At 37.7% G+C, this 24,831-nt stretch overlaps 1 protein-coding gene across 1 annotated transcript in view; it reads right to left on the bottom strand.

Annotated features, from left to right (window-relative positions):
• Positions 1-319: 319 nt before the first annotated feature.
• The window catches only part of CFAP43 (cilia and flagella associated protein 43), a 43,324-nt gene continuing 18,812 nt past the window's right edge, over positions 320-24,831 (bottom strand). Inside the window, exons 14-39 of the mRNA XM_071564034.1 lie at positions 24,186-24,326; positions 23,285-23,454; positions 22,368-22,520; positions 21,766-21,896; positions 20,933-21,098; positions 20,260-20,358; positions 18,691-18,768; positions 17,288-17,413; positions 16,744-16,848; positions 15,982-16,098; positions 15,065-15,271; positions 13,168-13,374; positions 11,967-12,056; positions 11,044-11,121; positions 10,147-10,272; positions 9,486-9,605; positions 9,296-9,403; positions 7,777-7,863; positions 7,377-7,465; positions 6,794-7,001; positions 5,909-6,021; positions 5,235-5,391; positions 4,242-4,406; positions 3,053-3,133; positions 1,498-1,651; positions 320-901 (exon numbers count right to left, since the gene is read on the bottom strand). Coding sequence (XP_071420135.1) covers positions 744-901; positions 1,498-1,651; positions 3,053-3,133; positions 4,242-4,406; positions 5,235-5,391; positions 5,909-6,021; positions 6,794-7,001; positions 7,377-7,465; positions 7,777-7,863; positions 9,296-9,403; positions 9,486-9,605; positions 10,147-10,272; positions 11,044-11,121; positions 11,967-12,056; positions 13,168-13,374; positions 15,065-15,271; positions 15,982-16,098; positions 16,744-16,848; positions 17,288-17,413; positions 18,691-18,768; positions 20,260-20,358; positions 20,933-21,098; positions 21,766-21,896; positions 22,368-22,520; positions 23,285-23,454; positions 24,186-24,326 — 3,434 coding nt within the window. The 3' untranslated portion in view covers positions 320-743. The remainder of the gene's footprint in view (positions 902-1,497; positions 1,652-3,052; positions 3,134-4,241; positions 4,407-5,234; positions 5,392-5,908; positions 6,022-6,793; positions 7,002-7,376; positions 7,466-7,776; positions 7,864-9,295; positions 9,404-9,485; positions 9,606-10,146; positions 10,273-11,043; positions 11,122-11,966; positions 12,057-13,167; positions 13,375-15,064; positions 15,272-15,981; positions 16,099-16,743; positions 16,849-17,287; positions 17,414-18,690; positions 18,769-20,259; positions 20,359-20,932; positions 21,099-21,765; positions 21,897-22,367; positions 22,521-23,284; positions 23,455-24,185; positions 24,327-24,831) is intronic.

Raw genomic sequence — 24,831 nt, 5'->3', positions numbered from 1 at the left:
AAAAGCAGTGAGAATGTGTGATTAGGTAGATCAGGCTATCACAGTTTCTTTACTTTAATTAGTTGTCTTGGAGGAAGCTGGCAGGAGAATAGACTGCATATCAGTGCAAAGGGATGGGAGATGCTAGCACCTACTTCAGGAGGCCAGATGCTTCCAAACTCAGTTTTTCTGTGATTCTGCCAGTGGCAGCAGCCACAGCTACTGGTGGCTGTGGGTAATTATGCTGTCATGAGGCACAGCAGCTTTTGGGACTGGGCCAGGTAGCACACATGGCCCTGATGAAGCACACCTGTATCTTCTCAGCAACCTACACCTTTGCCATTATAGGTATAAAATATATTAAGTCAAAGGCACAGACATGAATTTTAGCAGATGCAAATTCATAGATTTCTTGCAGTGCTTTGCCTTTAAAATGTTCTACAATTGCATATAGCAGACAGTGGACACACAAACACACCTGTCCTTCTATCACTCTAGGGTATCTTGTACCCTTTGTTTTCTGCAATGAGGTTTATGTAGTGACACCAGCAGAAACAAATCTCACCAACTGAAATAAAATGGGAATAAGATCAGGTGAAAAATACACAAACCAGCCAAATGCATCTTTCAAACTGAAGTTATTTTTAAGGAAATTACAGAAGAAATCTTTTGTCAAAGACAAGTTCAAGGAGAAAAATCAGCTGTCAAAGCTCTTTTTCTTAGAGAAGACTATGGTATTATACATTTACTTGGAGTCTGATTTTTTATATATGAGGAGGTGATCTTGTTCTTAGTATTTCAAGTTCTGACTGAAGAATTTCAAACTCTTCTTTCTGTTCCTTTATAAGACCCCTTACATACGTCTGCTTCAAAATCTCTCGGTAGCGCTGCTTTGCAATCTTTTCAGAAATATCCCGTGTGTCTGCACAGAACAAAATACAAGGGTTAGCCTGTGCTCATAGGGGATGTGGAGCCTATATTTATATTGGACCCGCCCTGGAGTTATTCCAAGTTCTGTATAAAACAGGCAGGCATTTTAAAGAAGGCTCACAGTTGGGCTTAAGAGCCTTTATATCACTGAATAAAGGAAAATATTTCAAAAAGGCAAGTACCCACTGTTTTCCACTAGTGGAAAGACCTCTACGGTTTTCCTTCTAATGAATACCCTTCTCAGCTCCACGTTACTTCCTCTGTACCCTTGAAAGGGTGGAGAGAAGCACATTGAACAGTGCTGAGAACGAATGAAAGCATGTTGCCCAATGAAAATACAATTTTTACTTGAATAGTTTCAGGAATTTAGTCAACTAGCTTTGGTTACAAAGAGGCACAATCTCCAGATACACTCTTCAGTGAGCAGTGTTAGATTTTGGTAGGAAGGACGCTGCTAATTGTGCACATATAGGAACAGACCAGGCACTCCTTGTCCCTTAGTTGATAGGGGAGAACAGGATTGCATAGCCTTGGAGTTACTTTCTGAATGTTCTTTCCTTGTGACTTAAAGTGCATTACTGGACTCACCAGCTGCCTCAAAGATGTGCCTCCTTTCTGAAACAGAGACAAGCATTTCCCTCAGCTCCAGGCTCAGCTCGTAGTTTGCTTGCTCTTTTAAACGAATGCACTTCTTCAGCTCTCTAACTTTTTTCTGATGGTTCTTCACATTCTTCTTGTGCAACTGTCCATTTTGAAATTAATAAAGCAAATATATGAGGTTATAAAAAAGCTGTTAAAAAAAGCAAACTTATGATGGAAACCTACCATCTTAAGCACTGTGTTGTGGCTCAATAAACTTTCATGTATTTTGATTTGACCAGTAGCACATTCTAAGCTTTATTTCCTATAGTGTTTCCCATGCTGTATCTTCAGTACATTTATGGAATTCTGTTACAAGGAGTTTTAATAGAAAGAGGAGTGGGTCAGAGAGAAAGATATTAAAGATACATTAAAGATGAAAGGCAAAGGGAGAATAGGAAGTCAATGGAATTAGTGGGTTTTAAGGACATGCTCTTGGCTGCTGGGAGCTCCTGAAGAAAGTGGTGTTGTGCTGAAGCTGATGGATGGGCTGGGAAGGGACAGGATAAATACTAAAGCTTGAAGAGGAGGCTGATGCCAGTTAGTGCAACTTGGACAAAATCCAGTGGGATCTCTTAAAAAAAAGGATAATCATAATTTGAATGATGAAATAGATGAGGGAGCCAGTAAATCAGATTGTTATGTCTCTGTTATTTTGAATACAGGGGGGTAGGGATATTAGGAATAAGCTGGTGCTCCTGCAGAGAAACATTAAGCAGTCAGGACTGAAAGAATGCTTCATTAGAAATGGAAGAGTGACTTTTATGGGAGTGCTGTGTAAGAAGTAATTAGCAGACCTGCATTCAGATGTTCAGGATAGGAAAACATTTAATTCCCCTAACAAAGCAAGTAGATTTCTCTCCATAGGGTTGATCTCTGCAGCAATGCATGTATGATGACTGCTTCCAGAGACTTTAGAGAACTGCTGCTGTAGACAGCGCAGCTCAAGTTGAAGAAACTATTGAAAGCCAGATGGACATACTTTACTCTGTGTATCTGTGTGTGCTGTTATGGCTGTAGGCCAACAGCCCTTGAGTTAGCATGCCTGTATCAATTGCACTTACTCCTTACAAACACTTGCTAATGAAGGCAAGGAGTTGTATTTAAACTAAGGATGTGTCTCTCATATGTGGGGTCTGTAAAGTAAGATACATGCAGGTATCCCCCAAAATGCCAAGGGAGTAGAGAGAATCCAAAAATACTTATTTCGAAGGTGAGAACACTAGAGAACTTACAAAGCAAAACTTCTAGCAGTGCTGCAAAAAGCACTGGGCTGAGAAAAGACACACCTCATTCTTCTCTGAGTTTTATTATTTCTGCTCCCCCTTTCTCCCTGCAGGAGGTGAAAAGCCCGTGGCATTTGCTATTTCCTCACATATCAGAGAGAAAGCTTTGCATATTCAAGGTGGCAAGGAAGCTTTTCAGTGAAAACAACTGATTCATTGGCAGCAATATCTTCTGGCAAAGAGTTATTGACCCCTGCAGTTGTTCACTTAGGATTTACCTTATCCATGACTTCAAGAGTCTGCTTCATCCCTGCAAGGTGCTGGGCAATGTGGCTGTCGTAGTTCAGCACAGTTAGGAACTGAAGAAGCAAAACCAGAAATAAACTATTATTATGCCAGTTCATTCTCAACAATTCCATACCTCTATAAAGACAATCATACTATGTGAAATGGAAAAAAGCTATAATTCTGTAGTGGAAAGGCTTACTAGTGATCATAAATGGACATTGTAAAGATATTTTTGGGCTCTGTGTGAGTACTAGAGTGTGTCACTGTTAAAAAGGATGTTATCTATCATGTATTAATGGAAACAAAGACCAATTTTGTTGAGGTTGTCAAGAACCTCAAGCTACGCTTTTGCTTATGCAATCTAAGCTTTCACAGCTGGAGGTCAAAGTGCTATACAGTCTGTCTTTAGGCTAGAGAGGAAAATTATTATTTTGTGTCTCATAGCTTCCTAGTAATTCTTACCTCTTTTATTGTTCTATCTGCATAGTAACAGAGATTTGAGAGAATTTATTAAGTTTTCTTCATTGCTCATTGAATTTATTAAGTTTTCTACTAAAATACCTCTTTGTCAAGTCACAACCTTTCTTCTTCCTCCCTTCCTCTCCAAGTGGTATCCCTGGCTCTCTGACAACCTTTACCTGTGTTTCCTGGCCTGCCAGCTGGGCTTGTTCAAAGCTGTGTGGTGCTGACTTGCTGACCAGCTGCACCCTCTTGCCTGCCAGGCATGGCAAACAACTCCCTGTTGTTCTGCTGCTGGTGGGAGTGGGTGGGACTCAGGGAGGCTCCTGTAGGAACACTCACCCTCTGTTTACTGAGCAAAAATTACAGTATTTCTGTGTGATACCAGATGGGGGCACCTCAGACCTTTCACTTAAAAAGGATGCTGTTCAATTTAAAACATCTGCTCCTTGTCGCTGCAAAACCCTAAACCCTTACTCATGCCAATTTTGAAACACTAAGGGCAAATTTTGCCTTAATTTATACCTGGACACCCCAAAGAATTTCATCACCGATCAGTCTCATGAGTAAATCTTCCCTTTGAAAGCAGAATTGTTGACCTTTTAGGCATCACATTTCTCTGTTGTAGTAGAAGACTTAAGAGGTATAAACAATCTTTCCTACAGGTATAGGCAGCATAATTTTCTGCAGTCAAAATATAAATTAGAGAAAGCAACTCACTAGCTGGCAATCTTTTGAAATAGGTAGTATTACAATATCCCGAGCCTTCTCTTTCAAATCTTCTATCTGCATTCTCATTTTCTTGTGTTCCCATTCCAGACGCAATATCCCTTTAGAGAATTCTTTAAATTCTGTTATGGCAGTAATTTTTTTTTCTCCTTGAGCCTGAAAAAATAGATCAATCTTAACACATTTTACAGATTATGGAATAATTGCTTGCAACAAGATGGGCAAGCTTCCAAAGTTATAATTTTAGTCAGTTAAACATGCTATACTGCAGTTTCTTTCCAGATGGTTATCTTTCATGGAAGTCTGTTCCCTTTTATGCTCTGTGGCACAGCCTTGGATCAGAGAAGCAGATGAAGAAAATGACAACTAATCTCTTTCTCCATCTTTCTATTTCATATAAGAAAGAAAGAAATAATGTTTAGGTCTACAAAATACAAGCTTGCTCTGTATGAGATACTTTGCAGTTGTTACTGAAGGCTTTGTGCAGGAGCAGTAAAAGACAATTTTTGTACAGCTAGAATGTCTAAAAAAAGAATATCTAATGAGGGTATGAAAGACCGTTTTAAATATCATCACCAGTTTCACCTAACATAAAAAACTGTATTCATTTTTTAAAATGGAATGTAAGCTACTGTTTAAATGCTTCTTAACATGACTGTAAGTTTGCCTTGAGGGAATTTTTGGACTGGATATTAGCATTTTTTATTTACAGTATATGTGTAAGTGAGAGTGTGTCTAGAAACTGTTGCCATGTCATTGATCTGAATTGTATTGACCAAACATCAGGAAAGCAGTTTGCATTGCAATCTTTACATCATGATGAGAGACATTAGGGAATTCCCAATAGTTTCTGGATTACAATTCATTCTGCTGGTGTGTTGTAAAGAACTGAAAGTAGATGTCAAACTGGAGAAAAAGCAGAACCCCTGAAGGACAATACATTTGTTTAAAAAGCTTAAATTTCTTTCAGATCATGTAAATTACCGCGATAGAGCAATTCAGTTCTTCAACAACATTCTTTTTAATGAGAATAGCATCAGAGTAGTCTGGGATCTCAGTATTTGCCAATTCCACCTGTCCTTGTTTTAGCAAAAACTGGACAGTCACATTCTGCTGAAGTTTCATCTTCTCCTCCTGCAGCCTAAAATGTCAAAAAATAAAAATAGTGTTCAGTGATTTCAACACGATTATATAAATGTTTATATTAATAACAGGCAAGAGGTATGTTCATGTAGGGGTTAGTCTTTGACAGCCTGTCTTCTGTTTGCTCCAAAAGTGACTACAAAATCTGCAAATCCTGGCATTATATACATGAAGTTTTCAACTACTGGATGCAGTTTAATATACTCCAGCAGTTGTTCTGACAGCAACTGTTGTTGCTGAAAAGAAGTCTAAACATCAGATGAAAAGAAAACAGAGGAGACTTCTAGCCAGCACTGCTTTTCTTGTATAATTTATTCTGGGGTTTGTTCTTGAATGATAATGAACATGGAAATTACGTTATGTATATGAAAAACTGAAATATTGCAGGTCCAAGCAGCAATGAAACCTAGGTAAGAGTGTTGAAGAACACACGTGTAATTCTGTTTGTAACTTTTGGTTCTGTGTTGGTGGAGCATTTAAGGTGTAACTGAACATAGGAAAAGATACAAAATTACCAAGTGAGTTCCTTGAAAATGTTCTCTATTCGTGCCTTCATCTTCTCATTTTCATCCGTTCTTCTCTGGAGAAAGGTCTGCATCTCTGCCAGTGTTCGGGCCCTCCATTTCACCTGGGCAAGTAACACTGTGACAGTCTGAACTTACCCAGCTTTGTCAGCCTCTCCAAGAACAGAGAAGACAAGTTCTTAAGAAAATTTATTTATATATAAATGTGCAGCCTGGTATTTTGAGAATCCCAGCAAACCATATGAGACTTAGAGATTAAAATCCTTACATTCTGCTCAGAAAATTATTTGTTCATATATGCATAGTTTATTCCCATGAAGGGAAATCATATTTCCTTCTCTTTTGGTCAAATTTCACATTGTCTCTGGATAATTCAGATTTATGCCTTCATGCTTTTATACTGAACAAACAGATTGCTAGAACTTTCCAGAAGCACCCTTTGTTAATAATTGCTTTTTATATTCTAGAAAAATATGGGAATTCATTGGTGCAAATGTAGAAAGCTAATGGGAGAGAATTACTCCAACAGATGGTGGGAATCAAATACCTTACAGTTTTGTTGATACAGAAGAAGAAAAGGAAAATTATCTTTTTATTTGCAATGAAACCAAATCAAGGTTGCAATCATTTTGATAAAATCTGTCCACATACATATGCTAATTTTTCCTCTGAAGAACAACTACAGCTAGAACTAGGGAACAGGTTTCCCTGTTATTCTGAATTAAATGTGGTCAGAAGAAACTTTCAAAGTCAAATGGAGTTTATGTATCCTGCATTGTTATTTCCCCCTAGCTTGACCCGACATGAAAACTCCACTGAAGTTTTAGAATTGAAAATGTCAATAAGTATACTGGCAAAATAAAGATTTTTACATACCAGCTCCTCATTCTCGATTTTATTTCGTCTAGCTAGACAAAAATTTTTCCATATAGACTCGTCTAAGCCATCAGGCATGTGCTCAGGACTATCCAGTTCATCCATGGCTTTCATTAAAAGGGTAAGTGCATCTTTGTAATCCTCAGCTGATCCTGACCAGTTCCCATATGGATTAGGTGTGTCAAGGAGCATTTCTGTCCCTGGGCTCCTGGTGCACAAACACAGCACAGACAGGATTTACTTTTTATTTTCTCTTGCATAAATGAAAGTAAAAAACAAAAACAATGCTTCACACTCTCAATCTCTTGCAAAAAGCAAATAGGTAAGACTACATTGTACACAAAATAAGAATATATGGTCTTGAGACCTGATGATTATTTGGATTGCATTTAAAATAGATTTTGTGGAGTGAATAAGGTAAATACTCAGAACAGCAATTGTTAGTGTGATGGGAAATCAACCACTGTTAACTATTCAATAAAAACCAGGCAAAATAATTTAGAATATTGAAATAAGTAGCATTCTCATTCTTGACTCATAAGAAATATTAGTGTTTAAACAATGGAACCAGAGGGGATCTTACTTTGGTCGATGAGTGTAAAGTTGGAAAAGTTCCTTAAGGAGATCGTTAGGTATATCAGCAAACTGCTTTACAAAACCACGTTCCAGATTCTGGGGAGGGAAAGAAAACTTTCTTGTTACCACAATATTATTTTTTTTAAAAAGGCATCAGCCTGCCCATCTCTCAGAAATACAGAATATGGTGCTCTTCCAAGCACTCCCAAGCATCAGGGGAATCTGAACTATTACATACATTCTTCTATGCACACACTGTCCTTTGCTGCTTTATTTCAGCACTATTAACTTTAATAATCAGCAAGTTGACCAGATTCTTGCTTACAGAGCAGTATGTTCTCCTCATTATCAAGACATAACATTAGCTTTTAACTTCTGTACGTTCTTGTGTTTCTTGAGAGTCTCACCTTCTCTTCATCTGTTGCATCTTTATAGGTGCCTGTGTAAGCCTCAACTTTATTTTGTGCCATCAGGACTGTTTTTGCCTTCTTGACCTATAGCAAAACCAAAACATTTCAGGACTGAAACAGCCAGCAGAAGCACTGAATGGCTATTCATATACACTGAGGAAGCTGACACTTTCTTATTTCTAGAGAAAACCTTGTTAGCTATTTTTACTAACAATATAGTGCCTTCTTTAGGGGTCACTTGTAGATACTGCTAAAAGATGGACAGGTAGGAAATTAAACTACTCCACTGCTTAAGAATGTAAAAAATTTGTGCTAGAAATGCTTACAAGTCTTTTCAAACACTGAATGTAAGGACATCTGTTGATACTTTTTCTCACTTGCCATGTAGATTTTTTTCCTTTCATGTCATACCAGGTAAGACCAGTCAATCTCCAATGTGGTTCAGTAGAGAGTTCCTATTTCCCCATTGTCATGACACAGTTCTACTCTGGGTCAGGATACTAAGGGCATCTGTTTTCTTGAGGCTGTCAAATGCTAATACTCTGCTGTGAAGACCATTTTGTTGTATTTGACAGGTTGCAGGGACAAAAAGATAACAACGGAACCATTCAGAAAATTTAAAAAAAGATGAATTTTGAAAAATGTAAGCTGGTATACTCTTGGCCTTGGATAATTTTAAAACTAGGTCAGCCTGTTGAGTGGTAGAGGCTTAGATGCCTGCTTTGGAATTCCACCCTGTAGCTCACAGAGAAATGGCTGCTTGCAGCTCCAAACACAGTGCTCTGTACAGGTTCAGTGGGAGATGTGACATGGGGAGGCATTAGAGTATTATCTGTGGACTCATGAACGGCTCCATGAAGACAAAGTAGGCAAATGGGATAATATTGTCCTAAGAGCCCAAACCAACCTTCAGACTATCACAGTAAGCACTTATATTGAAACTCAGACCTACTACTTGTGCCCTTCAGGCTTTTGTTGACTTCTGTATGATTTGAAAGGGATAAGTAAACTCTTCAGGAGATTAAATTGGTTGATAAAACTATAAACACTTTGTACTCCACGGTATGTTCTGCTTCCATGGTCAGATTCTTACATGCCACCTCTGCCTATGCTTTGAACTGGCAAACACAAGTCAGCGTGGCCCTGGCCTCCACTGGGTAACTCAGGAAAAATGTGGTGACATTGCACATTCTTTTGTCACAAATGCATCATAATTGGTACTTCAGCTTGATATGGGATACTAAAAAACATTCTATACAGCAAACAAATAGCAGCATGTCCTTCTGAACGTATGGAGTTTTACCAAAGAACTCCAGATGAACCAAGTCAAGTATCTGTTAAAAAACCCCAGATCTACTTATAATGTATGGCACTGAAAAGAAAGAATCAGTGACTCTTTAAATTGTCAGAAAGTCCTCTATGGCAAGATTTTGATTTCGAAAGAGCAGACTTCACAAGAAATTGTGCTGTCAATATTACACTTCTCCCAAGAACAGCATTCCAAATGATACCTTACTTTTTCTTTCTTCTTTTTTGTAAGACAGTTACGGAGACCAGCTTCTCTAGTGTCCAACTCTTCATCCAAGAGTAAAGCACAAGTGAGACTGGCTATTTTGAGTTCTTCCTGTGAAATGATTGTAATAAAAAATGTTTAATGCTCCTGATGCTCAGAGACAGAGATGAAAAATTAATGGTTTTTGCAATACCTGGTAGATGACCATGTCTGATTTCACTTTCCTTTCAAAGAGTTTGTAGACAGTCTCATCAAACTTTTGTGTTGTTTCCTGGATGGAAGCTTCAAGTTTCTTCCACTCATTTTCCAGTGACTGGGGAAGGGAAGGACAAGAACAACAATATTACATCTGGACGAACAAATCATCTCTGATATATCTATATCTATATATACATATATGAGATGCTGGAAAATGCACAATATGGAACTATATACTTCAGCCAAAAGGCTCCAGAAATATTTGTTTGGAAAGAGAGTGCCAGGCTACCAAGTTAGGCTGTTCAAATACCACTTTGAGAACAAATACAATTGTGTTATTTGTGAATGGCATCAGCAACTCGGCGAACGGAACATGAAAAACATTTTAGGAATACAAATATTCCATTTGTGAAGGAAAGTTGCCTTTTTCAGATACCCCAAATTTTGGCACATATTAATTGGTATAAGTGGGCATTGCCTTATTCTACTGTTCAAGCTAGGATTTATTTAATATGCCAAGTGATCTTTGCTCTTCATTTGTTCTTTCTTTATCCTATTTATTAGTATTAATTTTTAGAACTTGCTCCTGAGAAAGATCAGAAGCTTTGCTTAAGAGCACTGTGAACAAAACCACTCCTTTCCTCATTTTAATTTACTTGTTTATACTCTTCCTTTTCTTCATTCAATTCCTGGACTTTTTTCTCATATTCTCCAAATAGTTTCTTTTCTTCATCATTCCAAAGTTCTTCAGGTTTGGATATAAAAGGAGGTGGAGGAATATCCTGCAAGTATTGAAGAAAAATATACTTAAAAAGCAATATTAAGTCTTCATCAGCACACTAATGAACTATGTCAAGCATCAAATTTAACAGAAGGTATTTCTTAGCAAGGTACAAGCCTCAAGTCAAAGTAATATATATATTCTGTTGCTCTAGTCTGTTACTTGCACCACTAGCACTTACTTGCTTACAGGTATTCACTACTGAACTTCGTAAAATACAAGCATTTTGTACTCAAATACACAACTGTCAATACAAGATATACAACATTTTCTGTTTCATAACTCCATGCTAATGTAAACATTTAAGTGGAGTCCTAATTTGTCAACACAGATCAATTCCAGGGGAAGTGCTTGGGTCTGCTTTACCCTATTTTCTGTGACACTCCTTCACATTCTTTTCTTCCTGTACTACTGTACTATCTATATTTGCTGAGTTAAATGGAACACAATGTTTTTCTGTAAGATTATAGACGTGGATAATAGACCCTTCCCCAAGGAATGTAGTTGTTGTAATGGTAATACTGGATTATGTTCCTACACTATTTCATTGTGGTATGTTCAGGTGTCGATGAGTAAATCTCATACAGGCAGTAGAATCTTGTGGTCTCCTTTGAATTCAGTGTGTCTCTTATGGAGTCTATCCAGTCATACTGCAATTCTACAATTCTCCAACTATCTTCTGTCACTTAGGTTGGAAATACTTGCTAGTTGAATTTCACATTGCCATTAGAGCCCACAGGCTACCAAACAACATGGCAGAAATGCATCTCACCATTTTCAGGATGTCTTCCTTTCTGACTTCCAGCACTCCACCCATCATGTCATCAAGAGCACGCAGTCTTTCATCATCCTGGCAATGACCACAGAGAAATATTTTCAGGTACAAAAGAAAGGGTAGTAATTGTAAGTTTTGGGGATGATTGTAGTGTTCACCTCTAGATCACCCCTACAAATATTCTGTGTGTCACTTAGTAGATCCCAGAATCAATTAGGTTGGAAAAGCCCTCTGAGATCAAGTCCAAACTATGACCTAATACCACCTTGTCAACTAATAATGCAATAATGCCCTTTGGTGATACATTTGAAACATGCCAAAAGTCTCACAGTTTCTTCTGGTGGACAGATGTTCATATACCAAATAACTTACTAAAACTGCCATTCTGGCAGTTTTGTGAAGAAAATGTAGACATAGATTACTCCTGGCCAGTTGGCAAGCTATGATGAAGGAAGTTGTACTGTCATTGTCTTACTATATATCAAATTAGGGGCCAGAACCATCTTAGGTTTTACACAGATGCATTTTAAAGCCAGAGGAAAGCATTACGATCTTCTAGTCTGATCCCTGAAGGACAGAGGCTGCTCTATCAACAAACATCTATCAAGCACAAAGCATGAACAGTAGCATGAATTTGAAAATGTATCTACTTCCCAGCCACCTGATACAGTATTTAAGACTGCCACTAAGCATGTTTTTAAAAACTATGAGCCTAACACTCTGTCTTTTCTTCCCCTAGCTGGTCTATGTAGGTCTGATTGTAAACAGTAATCAGAAGGAAAAGGCACACATCATCATTACCTGCCATTTCAAATTTATTTTTCTATAATACATTCCTGGAACATTCCAGTGCAGCATTAATTAAATAAGCCTAACTGGAGATAAAGGCCTATTCAGTAAAAGGACACTATTTTAATTACCGTAGCTGCGAGTTGTCTTTCCATTTCAAGCTTAGCCAGCATTTCTGCTTTCTCCCTCTCCTCTTGAGTCAAGTATTTCTCAGCTTTAATCTGAAGGAAGAAAATGAGGTTTGATCGGGGTTCTTTTCTCCAAATGTGATCATACATAGTAACTAAGAACCTTTGGAAAATTGGTGGTCCTGGTTTTGGCTGGGATAGAGTTAATTTTCTTCCAGGTAGTTGGTACAGTGTATCCCACAGCCTGGGCATCAGAGTGTTGGTGGTGGACAATTGTTTTTCATTTGCATCAGTTGTTTTTCCAGGGTTTTGTTTCTTTCTCTTTTTGTTATTTTCCTTTTAATTACATCTATGATTATGACATCATCATCACCATTATTATTATTAGTAGTAGTAGTCTTATTATACTGTTCTAATCTCATGAGTTTTCTCACTTTTACCCTTCCAATTCCCTCCCCACCCTGGTGGGTTGGGAAGTGAGTGAGCAGCTGTGTGGTGCTCAGTTGTTGGCTGGGGTTAAACCATGACAGTGGTGTAATACTAACTACTAATGCTTTTTGTATCTCTCTGATAATATTCCTCAAGATGAAAATTCTCCTTTTGAACAAATCCGAAAACTGTATTTAAATATCCTAAAAGTACAAGCTACCATCCTTTTGTTGATACTAGTTGTGTTTTGTGCATGACTTCTCTGACAGTGGAATAACATGGATGGTGAGAGAGCAGAGAAGTGGGAAAAGATTGAGCAGATAAGATCAGTTAAATATATTGTATAAGAAATATGGTGTTTCTTTATAAATTGTCAATTGAATGTATAAGTACAACACTGAGAATGCTTTAGTACTTAGATACTTAATTTCAAAATGGTCCTCATAGAAAACAGAAAAACCCTTATCTGTGGAAGCTATTCCTGAAAGCCTGGTTTGAATCTCAGGAACAGGGGGAATTTCTACTGAATTTATGGGCATTTATAAACTTTTAACAGCAATAAATTAAGTTTGTATACATTTCATTCATTTCAGATTGACTTATTAAGAATTTTCTCCCTTAAAACAAAAGGGAAGGAAATGAGACAAAAAATGAATTTAAGTACACAGGTACATCTGGCTTAGGGGTTTTCAGTACTGACAAAAGGCCTGGGAATGAGAAGAATTAGAGAACTGTATTTGAGTAGGTGAAATAAAAAGATGTATTTTTCAGACACCTCTGAATCCTGAACAGTGAGTGCTCGCTCTGGCATCTCATCATCTGTAAGGGCTGGCTCCCACACTTCCACTTCAAGGTCAAGTTGTGCCAAGATTTCTCGGATCTTCAGGTTTCTTTCTTTCACTCGTGCTATCTCCTGCTCCTTTTGTTGTACAACTATGTCAAATTCCTTATTAAAAGCAGTTTTCACTTTGTAAATGATGTCCTGAAACACCAAAAAAGGAAAGAGCAGTACTGCACAGGTCACATCCATCCATGTTTATACACTACTCCAACAAGCCAACAGAATCATAATTGTGTGTATTTGTATGTGAGACAGGGAGATAAATGATAAAGCCATTTTGTGAAAATCCTAAGGGCAGAGCTCAACTTTTTTACATGGAGTTGGGCAGATTATTTTTTTCCCTAGACATTTTTATTCATTTTCTTCTACATATTTGCCCTTTGACAAAGATTCTGAAACATACGGCTGTCAAAGCTAGATGAAAAAATTAGGCTGCCCTCTATTTGCTGGAGTTTTGCCCTTTTCAGCTGGAAGAAGAAGGAGGTTCAAAGAAAAAAACATGTGATTTGTAAATCTAGAGATTGTAAATCCCACATGCAGGGAGTTAGAGCAAAGGACATACTTTCCTGATGCAAACTGCAATTTCAATATGCTTTCATGTGATTCTCTGATATAGAAGAATAAAATGTGCCTATTAAAAAAACAAACATTAAAAACTGACTTTTAAAACACCTGAGACCTTATAATGATTTTAAAAAGTATATATTTTTAGTGGATACATCTTTTTGTGTAAATAATTGATCTCAACAAAGAAAAGTAGAACACTGAGAGAGAAAACCATGTGTCTCTCTTACTGTGTCAAATTGCTAAAATACACCATGAAAAGGATTTCAAGTTCTATCATTAAACCTCACATTTTAAGATGCTTAGCTGTTGGCAATTTGTATTGCAATAAATATTTGTGTCTGATGCTTATTTCATTGATTTATAATGTAATAATAAGTTAGGATGTAGTCAGACAGGATAGCAGATAAGGTACCATGTTGCTGGGAGGAAAAAGGCTGTGTCCAAAGTCTAGTGATCATCTGGCCCTCAGCAAACTCACTGCACTGGCCAAGGGCACTGAAGATATATCTACACTTAGTTATATGAGTCTGTAAAGCCACGCAGTAAAAAGATTGTTATATCTAAGCCTACACTGAAAAGTGCTCCTTGTGTTTCTTTACCATCTACGTTAAACACTAGGGGATCTACCAGATTTTATGTATAATGATGGTTAATTGTTGTGCTCTGCTACCATTGACAGCCCTAAAGAGCTCTGAGAAGGCAGTGCCTTAAACTCATTTAACCACTCCTAAGAAGCTATTCTGTAGCATGTTTATGACTTAATAAACTGGACAGGGTAGAGAAAAGATTCTGATACTAATGAATAATAAATAACAGAAATATTGAAGACTACAAATGAAAGGTTGGTAAGACTGTAGAGAAAGGAAATTGTGTGAGGATCCAGCTGAACTTGCATTCAGCAGCAAATAACAGGGAGAGAGATAACAGGGAAGGAGGTCATGATGTCACAGGGCATGCTGAGATGTGCAAGCTGTCTTTGGCTATGAAAACTCAAACTGAGGTACCAGTGGGCAGATACAGATACCCTCAAATTGGGTAACCAATTTCATAAAAATGTTGTTCTTCCAAACATGAGGTGGCAAATCTACATGGTGCTCTACTACACTATGTGCATGTGCCAGCTTTTGTCTCAATTACTGAGAGACCTGTGCAACTCTCCATTGTCTAGTGTCAGTATGCCCAAAATCTAAGTGGCTGTGACTGCTGTGAAAACAAACAGATATGACAGTGTCACTGCAGTAAGACAAATTTCAGAAGATGTCACCTTCAATAATACTATCTGATTGACTCTCTGCTCCCTGGTGTGCAAGTCACATTGCTGATATAGGATAGATGTGTCTCCACCATACTGAGAGCTCAGACTTCCAGTCAGGCAGAAAGATCCACCACCATCAGCCACAACTTCTGCTGCCTTCTCTCCTTCTTCCTCAGATACAGTCTCAGACTCAGTCTCATGATTTTCCTTTTGAATCTGCATTTCACAAACATGATCACCGTGTTACATTTGTATACAATCCAGTGGACCACAAATGAAAAGAATTCAAGAGGCTACTATATTCTTCAGTTAAATTCAGTGATCAAAATAATGCAAGTTGAAATGATCATATTTGGAATATTGGGTCCATTTGTAGGTTCTCCAGTACAACACATGGGCATATTGAAGCAAGTCCAGTAACAGGCCACTAATACAATTAAGGATTTGAAACATCTAACATGCAAGGACAGACTGAGAGAAGTGGAATTGTTTGATATCAAGAAGGAGAAGGCTGGGGGGATTCTTTATCCTTAAAGAGTTGTCAAACAACATGGGAATCCTTTTACTGGGAGGATTGTCAAACATGGGAAGAGGTAGTTCATAGAGGTTACGGAATCATTCATCCTTGGAGATATTGCAAACCTGACTGGACATGGACCTGAGTAAATTGCTCTGAAAGTGTTGGACTAGATAACTTCCAGAGGACTCTTCTAACATAAACTATTCTGTGATTATTTAAGACTCATACATTTTTTTCTGAGTAAAACCACAATGTTTCATCCTTATTTATCTTTTAATTTTTTTTTGACAATTTCTCCAGCAAGAAAATGGACCTTAGGAATGTAACTGGATAAAAAGTGTTAAGATGCCAGCTCAGAACACTCTGATATGAAATACCTTTATGCAGTACTTCAAACAGATTGTACCTTATGATCTGCTGTCTCAATCTTTTTTAACCTGAGAACTTTCTCCAAAGTTTCCAGTTCTTCCTTACTGCGTTCCTCCAGTGGATAATTATTTACTTCACAATCCATATGGAAGCACTGTTCAAATTGAAAAAGCACAAACCCAAAGTAAAAAGTTCTTCAGAATGCCTCTATAAGATTACTTGTTCAATACCTGAATACTAAACAGTTACTAAGACTTCTTAAAATCAGGAATAAAATTGAGGATCAATTAATACAGACAATACAGTAAAAACAGATTTTTTCACATTAGCTATGGATATGGCCTCCTCATCCACAGTATTAAAATAAAACTAGACTTTTTGTAAAATGATTTGATCTTCCCCCACCCTTGAGATAATCCAGTATCATCAGTTTTACTCATGTACCTGTGTTTAAACAGGCAAAATCACAGTTAAATTTCACCATTATATTCTGTGTAGCAGAAGTCATACTGATTGCACACAGAAAAATAGTATTTACCTCTCCCTTTAGCAGTACTGTGTAAATACATTATCTGAGATCAAGGAACTAGAGCTGCTTATTTGCTTATCAGCACTCTTTTCTACCTTAGAAGGTAAAATCAACCAGGCTCAGATCAAATGAACAGAATGAAAGATTTGTGTGAGCCCTGGGAAGAAGTAAAGTTTTTCCCATACCATAAGCAAATCAGAAATATGTTATTTTGTCTCTGTACCTTTAGGAATAAATACTTCAGAAAATTACTCAGAAAGCAGGGGTTACCTTAACTGCACGTCCTTTTACACACATAATATCCCAGCACTCATATTTGATGAAATCCTGTAAGTAGCAGTTGGCTAAATTCTCCATCTCAATCTCCTTTCTCACCTTTCAAGACAGAGAAAAGAAAATAACAAGATTTGGTTCAAAATAACAAGATATGGACAATATGTACTGAGTTATTGAAAGAAAACTAACAGGAGAAATGAATTACCAATATTTCATCATCTTAGACAATCACAGCTATCTTTTCCAAAAACTGTACTGCAAAGTACTGAAAGGCATCATTTTATACGTGAAGAAAAGCATTCTAGAACTTAAGCAACATGCCTGAGACCCCAGTGTGAGATCTACAGTTTCTGGCATAGATCATACTCCAGATTGCAATGTCTGTATCAGCACTTTCACCTGCTTCAAAAAGTGACTTTAAATATTTTCCAGTTTTATTGCTTGGCAGTGAACAGCAACTTTGAGATAATCCTCTGTTCTTCAATCATTTTTCTCCTTTCTATGGACAGTTTTAAAATGTTCCCCCATTCTGTCATACCTTGGCTACTTCTTGTTCAGCCTCTGCCTGCAGTCTTTCCTTTTCTTCTATATCCAGGTTGAATTCCTGGTGCTCCAGTTTCTCAATATCTGGCACCTGCTCATTTTCATGCATCATTTTCTGAATCTGTGTTTTAAAAAATAAGCATCAGGACTAAAAAGTAATTTGAATATGAATAGAGGAAATACTATTTTTAACACTACAGAACTTGTTCTCTCAGAAAATTCTTCTAATTACTTGCACTTTTAACTGCTTTGTGGTAATTGGTAGAATGTGCTGCCTGTATTTGGTGACAGACAGCACTATGTTAGTGTATTTAATCTTTTCTTAAAGTTGATTTGAATGTTGTATGTGAAGTACACATTTCTTTATTCTAAAGTTCTGGGACCTTTACTAAGGTGTTACCACTTTATTAGATCATAATCTGTCTCCTGCAGTTCAACAAAGGGAAATGCAAAATCCTCTACCTGGGTAGGAACAGTGTCATGCACCAGGACACGCTGGGTGCTGGGAAACTGGAAAACAACTTCGAAAAAAGTAGCTGGGGCACCTGGTGTACCAAAGTGACCATGAGCCAGCAATGTGTCCTTGTGGCAAAGAAGTCTCACAGCAGCATCCTGGGCTGTCCTAAGTGTCGCTACAGGGGGAGGGAGGTGAGAGGCATGGATATGCTGGAGAGAGACCAGTGAAAGGGGATATGGGACTGGAGCACGTCTCATATGAGAAAAGGCTGAGTGAACTGGGACTGCTCAGCCTGAAAAAAGAAATTGTTTCTAGGGAATCTAATCAATGTATATAAATGCCACAAGAGAGGGTGCAAAGAGGGTGGAGCCAGGCTCTTTTCAGTGGTGCCCAGTGACAGGACCAGAGGCAATGGGCACACACAGAAACACTAAAGATTCTGCGCAAACATCAGGAAACACTATTTTACTGTGAGGGTGACTGAGTGCTGGAATGGGTTCTCCAGAGAGGTCATGGAATCTCCATTTCTGGATGTAATCAAAATCTGTCCAGACACAGTCCTAAGGCAGAGTGCTCTAGGTGACCAGAGGCCTAATTCTCTTGCAGATTGGAGTTTTTATTGAAAGAAACAGAAAAAAGAGGAGAGGACAGAATTTTCTATAATGGATGGTTGTTAGACAAGCAGAAACCAGCCTGCTGAGGGCACAGATTGCTCAAGGTGTGAGGGTGGCACAAAATATTTATTTGGAGCAAAGGAAACAGAACCAGATAGTAGCTCTGGGCAGTTTCAGCCTATAGTCCCTGAAGAAGCACATCTATTACCTGTCTGCTCAGGGTTTATGGCAAAAATGTAACTGAGCACTAGAGCTGGCAGCCTTAAAAGAAAGTGTTTTTGTAAACAAAACTGGGAAGCTGAGCAATTAGCCTTGTAAGAAACTCACAGTTTTACGTAGCTTTTTAATTCCCATTTGCAGATCTTGCTTCTGATTAGCAAACCTCTGAGTCTCTTCCTTCATGACCTGATACATATTAAATGGGTTGTTGAAAGACATAAAAATACAAGAGAAAAAAAAATTGAAATAATCTAAAGAAACATAATCTGTACAGAAAATAAAACTCCCAACTGAAAAGACATAATCCTAAGTCAATGGGATGATTCTTAGAATTTCACAAGAGAAAAAAAGATTGTACAACCAGGTCAAATGGTAAACTAGAGCACAAAGAAATAAAATATTAAAGAAAGAAATAATTACAACTGCAATGAACTGCACAAAACCTACTGCCAGAATTTTTTAATCCTTGTATTTTTGATTTTCAGTGGGATATTTAAGGACATAAATAAACTGATATCTGTTAGTCATTCTGGGAGCTGTGATATTTTCTTTGTCCCTACAGTCTTGCCAATTCATCTCTTAGGGAAAATTTTGCAATTAGCCTGCACCTCTGGCATGTGTGTATCATTCTGAAGGCCTGCATCCTCTAAAAATCAGATGGAAGTCTCTTAGGTCATTAATAAGCAGTCTAAAACAATCTGGGACACAATGTTGCCCTTTGCCTCTCATTACCTGTCCCTATCTGATACTAACAGTCTGTGGTACTTGTGTATTCACAGTCACATTTGTCAAAAAATCTGACTAGACACCAAAACATGAGTGCCAGCATCAAAGCAGAGACGGGAATACCTGTCTGAGAGAGCAGTGGAGAACACTTCACTTTCATTGGCAGTAACGTTTTAGACTGACTTGCACCCCTTGTAAGGCTGCATCATAATTTGGAGAGTCACTCCTGATATCAGCCAGAAAGCAAAGTATCTTGCCCTTGTCTTATCACCTAGCCTCAAAAGTGGGATAAACTGGCTCATATCAGAAGGAATTTCCTAGCATCTATAAATCCATATTTCTGGGGAAAAAATTATCTATACTAACACAAAAATAGCATATTCTAAGTTCACAAAGTGCTAACTAAATTCCCTCTCTGTTGACTGATCTTTGCACTCTTACTTATAAAAACTTTGGTTATGTAACACAGTCACCTACCTTAATCTGAAATAAACCTCAGGGATTTTGCAATTAATGTCCTATTGTTGAGTATTGATTTACCAGTGCTGTACTATTTGTTATTCTGGCCCTTGAGAAGAAGAGAGCACCTGCCTGCTGTCTGGTAATAATCTGTGCAACTTTTTGACATTTAGAATTTAAATGTTTTTATAAATTTCTAAAAGTAGCCAATTTCTCAGACTTTCTTTTTTTTTCCTGTTTTTCCTCAGTTTACTCAGTGTGTAGAAGTGGCCCTTTAGTCTTTATAGTTCCTGTTATGCTAAGCATCTTCTGGTGTGTTTATAACGGCGACTAGGATTTCTAAAAGTCTAGATCACAATGCCTTAAAGAGAGGTCCAAATCTGAGAAAAGCTTCAGCAACCAGACAACTTTACAGCATATAATTTAGCACCCCAAATCACTAATGACTCTTGAAAACTCAGACGTTGATTAATATTTGTTCTATGAAAGTACCTTCTGTATTTTCTGACCTATCCATGTCATGTCACTGGTATTCGGGACATTTTCATCTTCTTCTGTCACATCTACACTGAGAGATTCCAGTGGTGCCTCCTGAAATTAAGGACATAAGTGTACTTAGGTACTTAGAGAGAAGGAGAGTGAGACAGAAATGAAATAAAAAATGGACTCACATTAGAAACACCACCACCACCGCTAAATTACAGTGTTACAGTTTTATTCCTTGACCAGTTCCCAGATTTGATCCTGCAAACCCTTGCTATTATGCAAACCCCTTTGACTGAAATGGGCTGACTGTGCTTATCTCTGTAATAATTTTTTTTACTTATTTCATCAGAAAAATATACAGCTAATAATACATGATGTGTCACAGTAACATCACACTGGAACAACAGTAACTTCACAAGGAGAAACTGACTCTCACAGTTTTCTGTGGCGGAGGAAAACAAGTGAAATTGAAGATGTGAATATTATCATCTCATAATTATTTCATTTCTTCGATAGTACTCTTCCACAAATTAATAATTAAGCATATTCCATCTATGCTCAGAGGTATTATTCCACTTTAACAAGAGGATCAGTGAGTTTTTTTGAGGACAATTTTTATCATGTGCAAGTTTATGATAAAAATAAAACATTTTCCCCCCCATAAAAATGAAGAAAATACCTTTAATTTCTCTTCTGGAAGTGATTTTGATGTGGATTCAGGGTCAAAATGCCATTCTGCCATAGATTTTAGAACAACATTTTCATTTGAAGTAGACTTGTTCAGTATATCACGAAGAGATTGCCAGTAACAAGCAGCTTCCTCAATTTCAGTTTGCTTTATCTTCCTGTGAACAAAAAGGGAACTGATGCATTTTTTGTGCATGGATGAAATATTAAATATTCTTTATAACATAATTACTAAGTTGTTTAGAAGTGCCTATTCAAAATTTTTACATGAGTCAGTATTGTTTGAGTTCTAAAACTGCATAATTAAGTGAAGTCTCCACAGAAGTAAAAATTCTGAAAGATGGATTACCCAGATTAGAAATACAGCTCTGATGGAGTCATCTCTAATCTGTGCATTTACCGGAACATTTGTTACACTACAGAAAAACTGTGGTTTCAAGTGTCTCTTACTCTTAATGTCTGCTAAGAGCTCTCTGTAGCCACAGCTGAATTCCCATAAAAGCTGTGATGTCTCCAGATCAAACAGTATCTCAGGAGATTATATCCCATTCCAGGTGGTTTGAGAGTGGTAAGAAGCTCACTGTGGGTGAAACTTCTCAGAAGATACTCCTATATCTTGTGCTGCAACCATACCCAAAGACTTTTCCTGAGCTAGGAAGACCAGACCACCTCTAAAGCTGAGAAGAGTGGTTTTATTTCTATCCAATTCTTCTCCTTACTTGGAGTCAAGAAAAAGGAAGTCTAGAACACAAATAGATGCAGAAATTTATCTGTCAAGGTACAGGAATTGACACCATCAACACTGGTCTGCCTCTTTACACATACTTCCACTTCAGACACACCAGGGCACCATCATTTTCATCATTAATGAGGATGAAATTGCCATCCAGCGAAAAAATCATGGATCTGATTCCTCCTCCTTGATATGAGTGACAATGCTTTTGAGCAAGTATATCCTAGAAAAGTCATAGAAGCAGTATCAGCAAATAAATTTTATAGTGCAATATGTCTGAAAAATATTTAATGTTTAAATTTTTTAAATATTTTAATGTTTCTCTGTCTTTAGATAAAAGTCAATCCAAAATGGCAATACAAGGTACATAAGATACTAGGATTTATAAGTTTAAAAGGTTTGACTACAGATGGGGTAGGTTTGTAGTACGTTGATTTCGCAAGAGATAAAGAAGAGTAACAAAATAACTCCTCTAAGACTTGCTGAAGAAGCAAGTAAGTTGTTTGTATGATCAGATACATCTTCATTACAAAAACAATTGTCCTGTATAATGCTATGTCAGTTCATGTTCAACATAAATTTTTCTAGAATACTTTTATTCAAGTGAAGAAAAGTTTACAGTGAAGGAAAGTAACTTTTACACACCCATTTCTCATGTAAAGCAAACAAAGCCTGTACCCAGATGCCCACCTACCATAGTAGAAGTACTGTAGATAAACAAAACACCATCCTTTGCTGCTGCTGCCAGCCACTGGCTGTTGGGTGATAAACAGAGGAAACCTGATCCAAACTGATTGCTAGGAATCCTCTCTTCTGATGAAAATACTGGTGGATCTTCCAACATATTCTGCCATACAAACAAAATGTTGGCAGCAGTTCAGATGATGGAAATATCCCTGCCATTTTAAGAAGACTAATGAAGGCTTTCTGAGTTACCACACACATTGCAATTTAAGCTGCTGTTGGATTGTTGGATTACTGAGCTCAGGAAGCAGTGCCAATTGCTACGCTGCTGATTAGCATCTCATCTCTTCAAAAAGGTCTGTATTCAGTATGTTTGGTCCTGCAGTTTCTTGGCTCAGAAAGGATGGGATTTGCCAAGGAGAAATGTTGACCTTTGGAATTCACTTTGTTACTTGACTCAACACTTAAACTGAGGGAGCCCTGTGAGCTGCAGAGAGCTGCAGTTCCTCAGCAGGCAATGGCAGTGACTTCCTGAAGCTCCCACTGCCTTCAGTGTGAGGCAGGGCTGGGCTGGGTTTGCAGTTGCATATGAGAGTCCTGGGTTCACGTTGCTTCAGTTCCTTCACTACCTGGGTACCCAGATCACTCAGCAGACTGCACAAACATACAGCTCCAGCACAGGAGCCACATGTAAACTGCCTGCAAGCTGTATGAGTTTAAGAACCAATACAGCAGAACAAGGAAATGGCTTTTGCCAAGTTTCTGAGTAGTTGGTAGGATACTGAAAGTTGAGGAGTACAGATGGGGTAGGTATTTTTAGCAGAGAAGATTTCTTCAAGATAACAGCCTGCTATATTCACTCCATCTATAGCCTTTGTTTGCTGATATTTAACCACCACCCAAAATAATACAACTTCAGAGAATTACCTCTTCAGAGAGATGGTATTTACAGATGAAAGGTGCACAGATACAGCAGCCATACACAATGTTATCCTTCAATCTGACTGCTGAGCTCAAAGGGTAATCCAGATCATATTGCTTCTTTTTAAGGGCAGTAACATTAAGCATTCCTTGTTCATTCACATACTTATCATTATCTAAAAGATTGACAAAAGAAAGAGGGAGGAAGGGCATCACTGCCTCTGATGCAAGTGCTTTTGCCTACCATGTAGTTATGAAAACCATTCTCAGCAAGGAGTGAGCATGATATGAGTTTTCAGGGAAGAGACTGGGAATTAAGATACTTAGATTTAACATTAACTCTGAGCTGTGCTGATGTGAAGCAGAGCAATAGCTCTACTGGCTCTAAAGAAGTACTAGAAACAGTTTATCCACAGTGATGTGACAATTTGCATACACTAATTTACTCTGCATCTTGAATATTATGTCATCAGTGCTAATTAGTCTGCATGCAGGTTGATGTCATCACTGCCTGCATCCAGAACTTGTTTTAGGCATCTCTGCCATGCGGAACACATAGTCTGGGTGGTAAAATACTAAAAATTCACATCTTCAAAAGGACTTCTGGTTCCTTAATTTGAGGACACCTGAAATTAAGACTGATAAGACACCTGATATTAAGACCGAAATTAAGACAAAACCTGTAGATCTGAAGCTTGAAAATCAAGCCCTGTTTTATAGGTCTAAATATAGGCACAAGAAGTCCAACATTAGTGAATATTTTAAGTAAATACTTAGTTGAAAACTTCTTTTTTAAAAATGTTTTAACTGTAAGGCCTTTTAAAAATTAAATGTAACTAACTAGATAATCTGACACTAAGTTTTAAGCCTTAGGAAAAGATCACATAGTTTGTATTTCAGTTCTCACCTGTTGCGATTGCTGAAGAGAGACAAAAAATTTCCAGTCTTGCTCGTGGGACCTCTGCTACATTAAGAAGTACCATGACTTCAACTAAGTCATTCTTGAAGTCAGAAACAACAGAAAGATCAAGCACTTCATCTGCCAACACTGAAGCAGGTAAGAAATACCAATGAAATTGTTACTGAAGCATGGTAACATTAGTTTCACTAAGATACCAAGTGGAACAAAGCAAGATCCCTGCTGGGAATACACTTCATCTCAACTTGGTTTCAAGAAGTGCTGCATTCACACAGCTCCCCTGCAGGCTTTGGCTGCTGGGAATCCCTAACCACCAGAGTGTTATTATTATATTAAACATTCAAATCTGAGTTTACATCTAGCTTGAATTGTTGCAATTTTGAGGCTGTCTGCTGATAACTGCCAGATAAAGCACAGAAAAACCCTTCTTTAAAATGCCAGACAGACAATGAGAACATGACCAGGCAAATTATGAAAATTGTTTAAGGAGATAAAATCCTATTTGTTATACCAATTAGAATGCTAAAATAATGTCATTTATACTTAAAATTATGCTGAAGATCTATACAAACAGATGTGATCAGTAAAAATAATGTTACTGGAATGGAAAAAGATGTGATCTGTAAGATGCTAC

This window comes from Pithys albifrons, chromosome 9 (genome assembly GCF_047495875.1).
Source record: "Pithys albifrons albifrons isolate INPA30051 chromosome 9, PitAlb_v1, whole genome shotgun sequence".
Taxonomy (NCBI): domain Eukaryota; kingdom Metazoa; phylum Chordata; class Aves; order Passeriformes; family Thamnophilidae; genus Pithys; species Pithys albifrons.
Note: the sequence above shows the minus strand (reverse complement) of the source record. Positions and strands in the feature narration are given on the sequence as shown.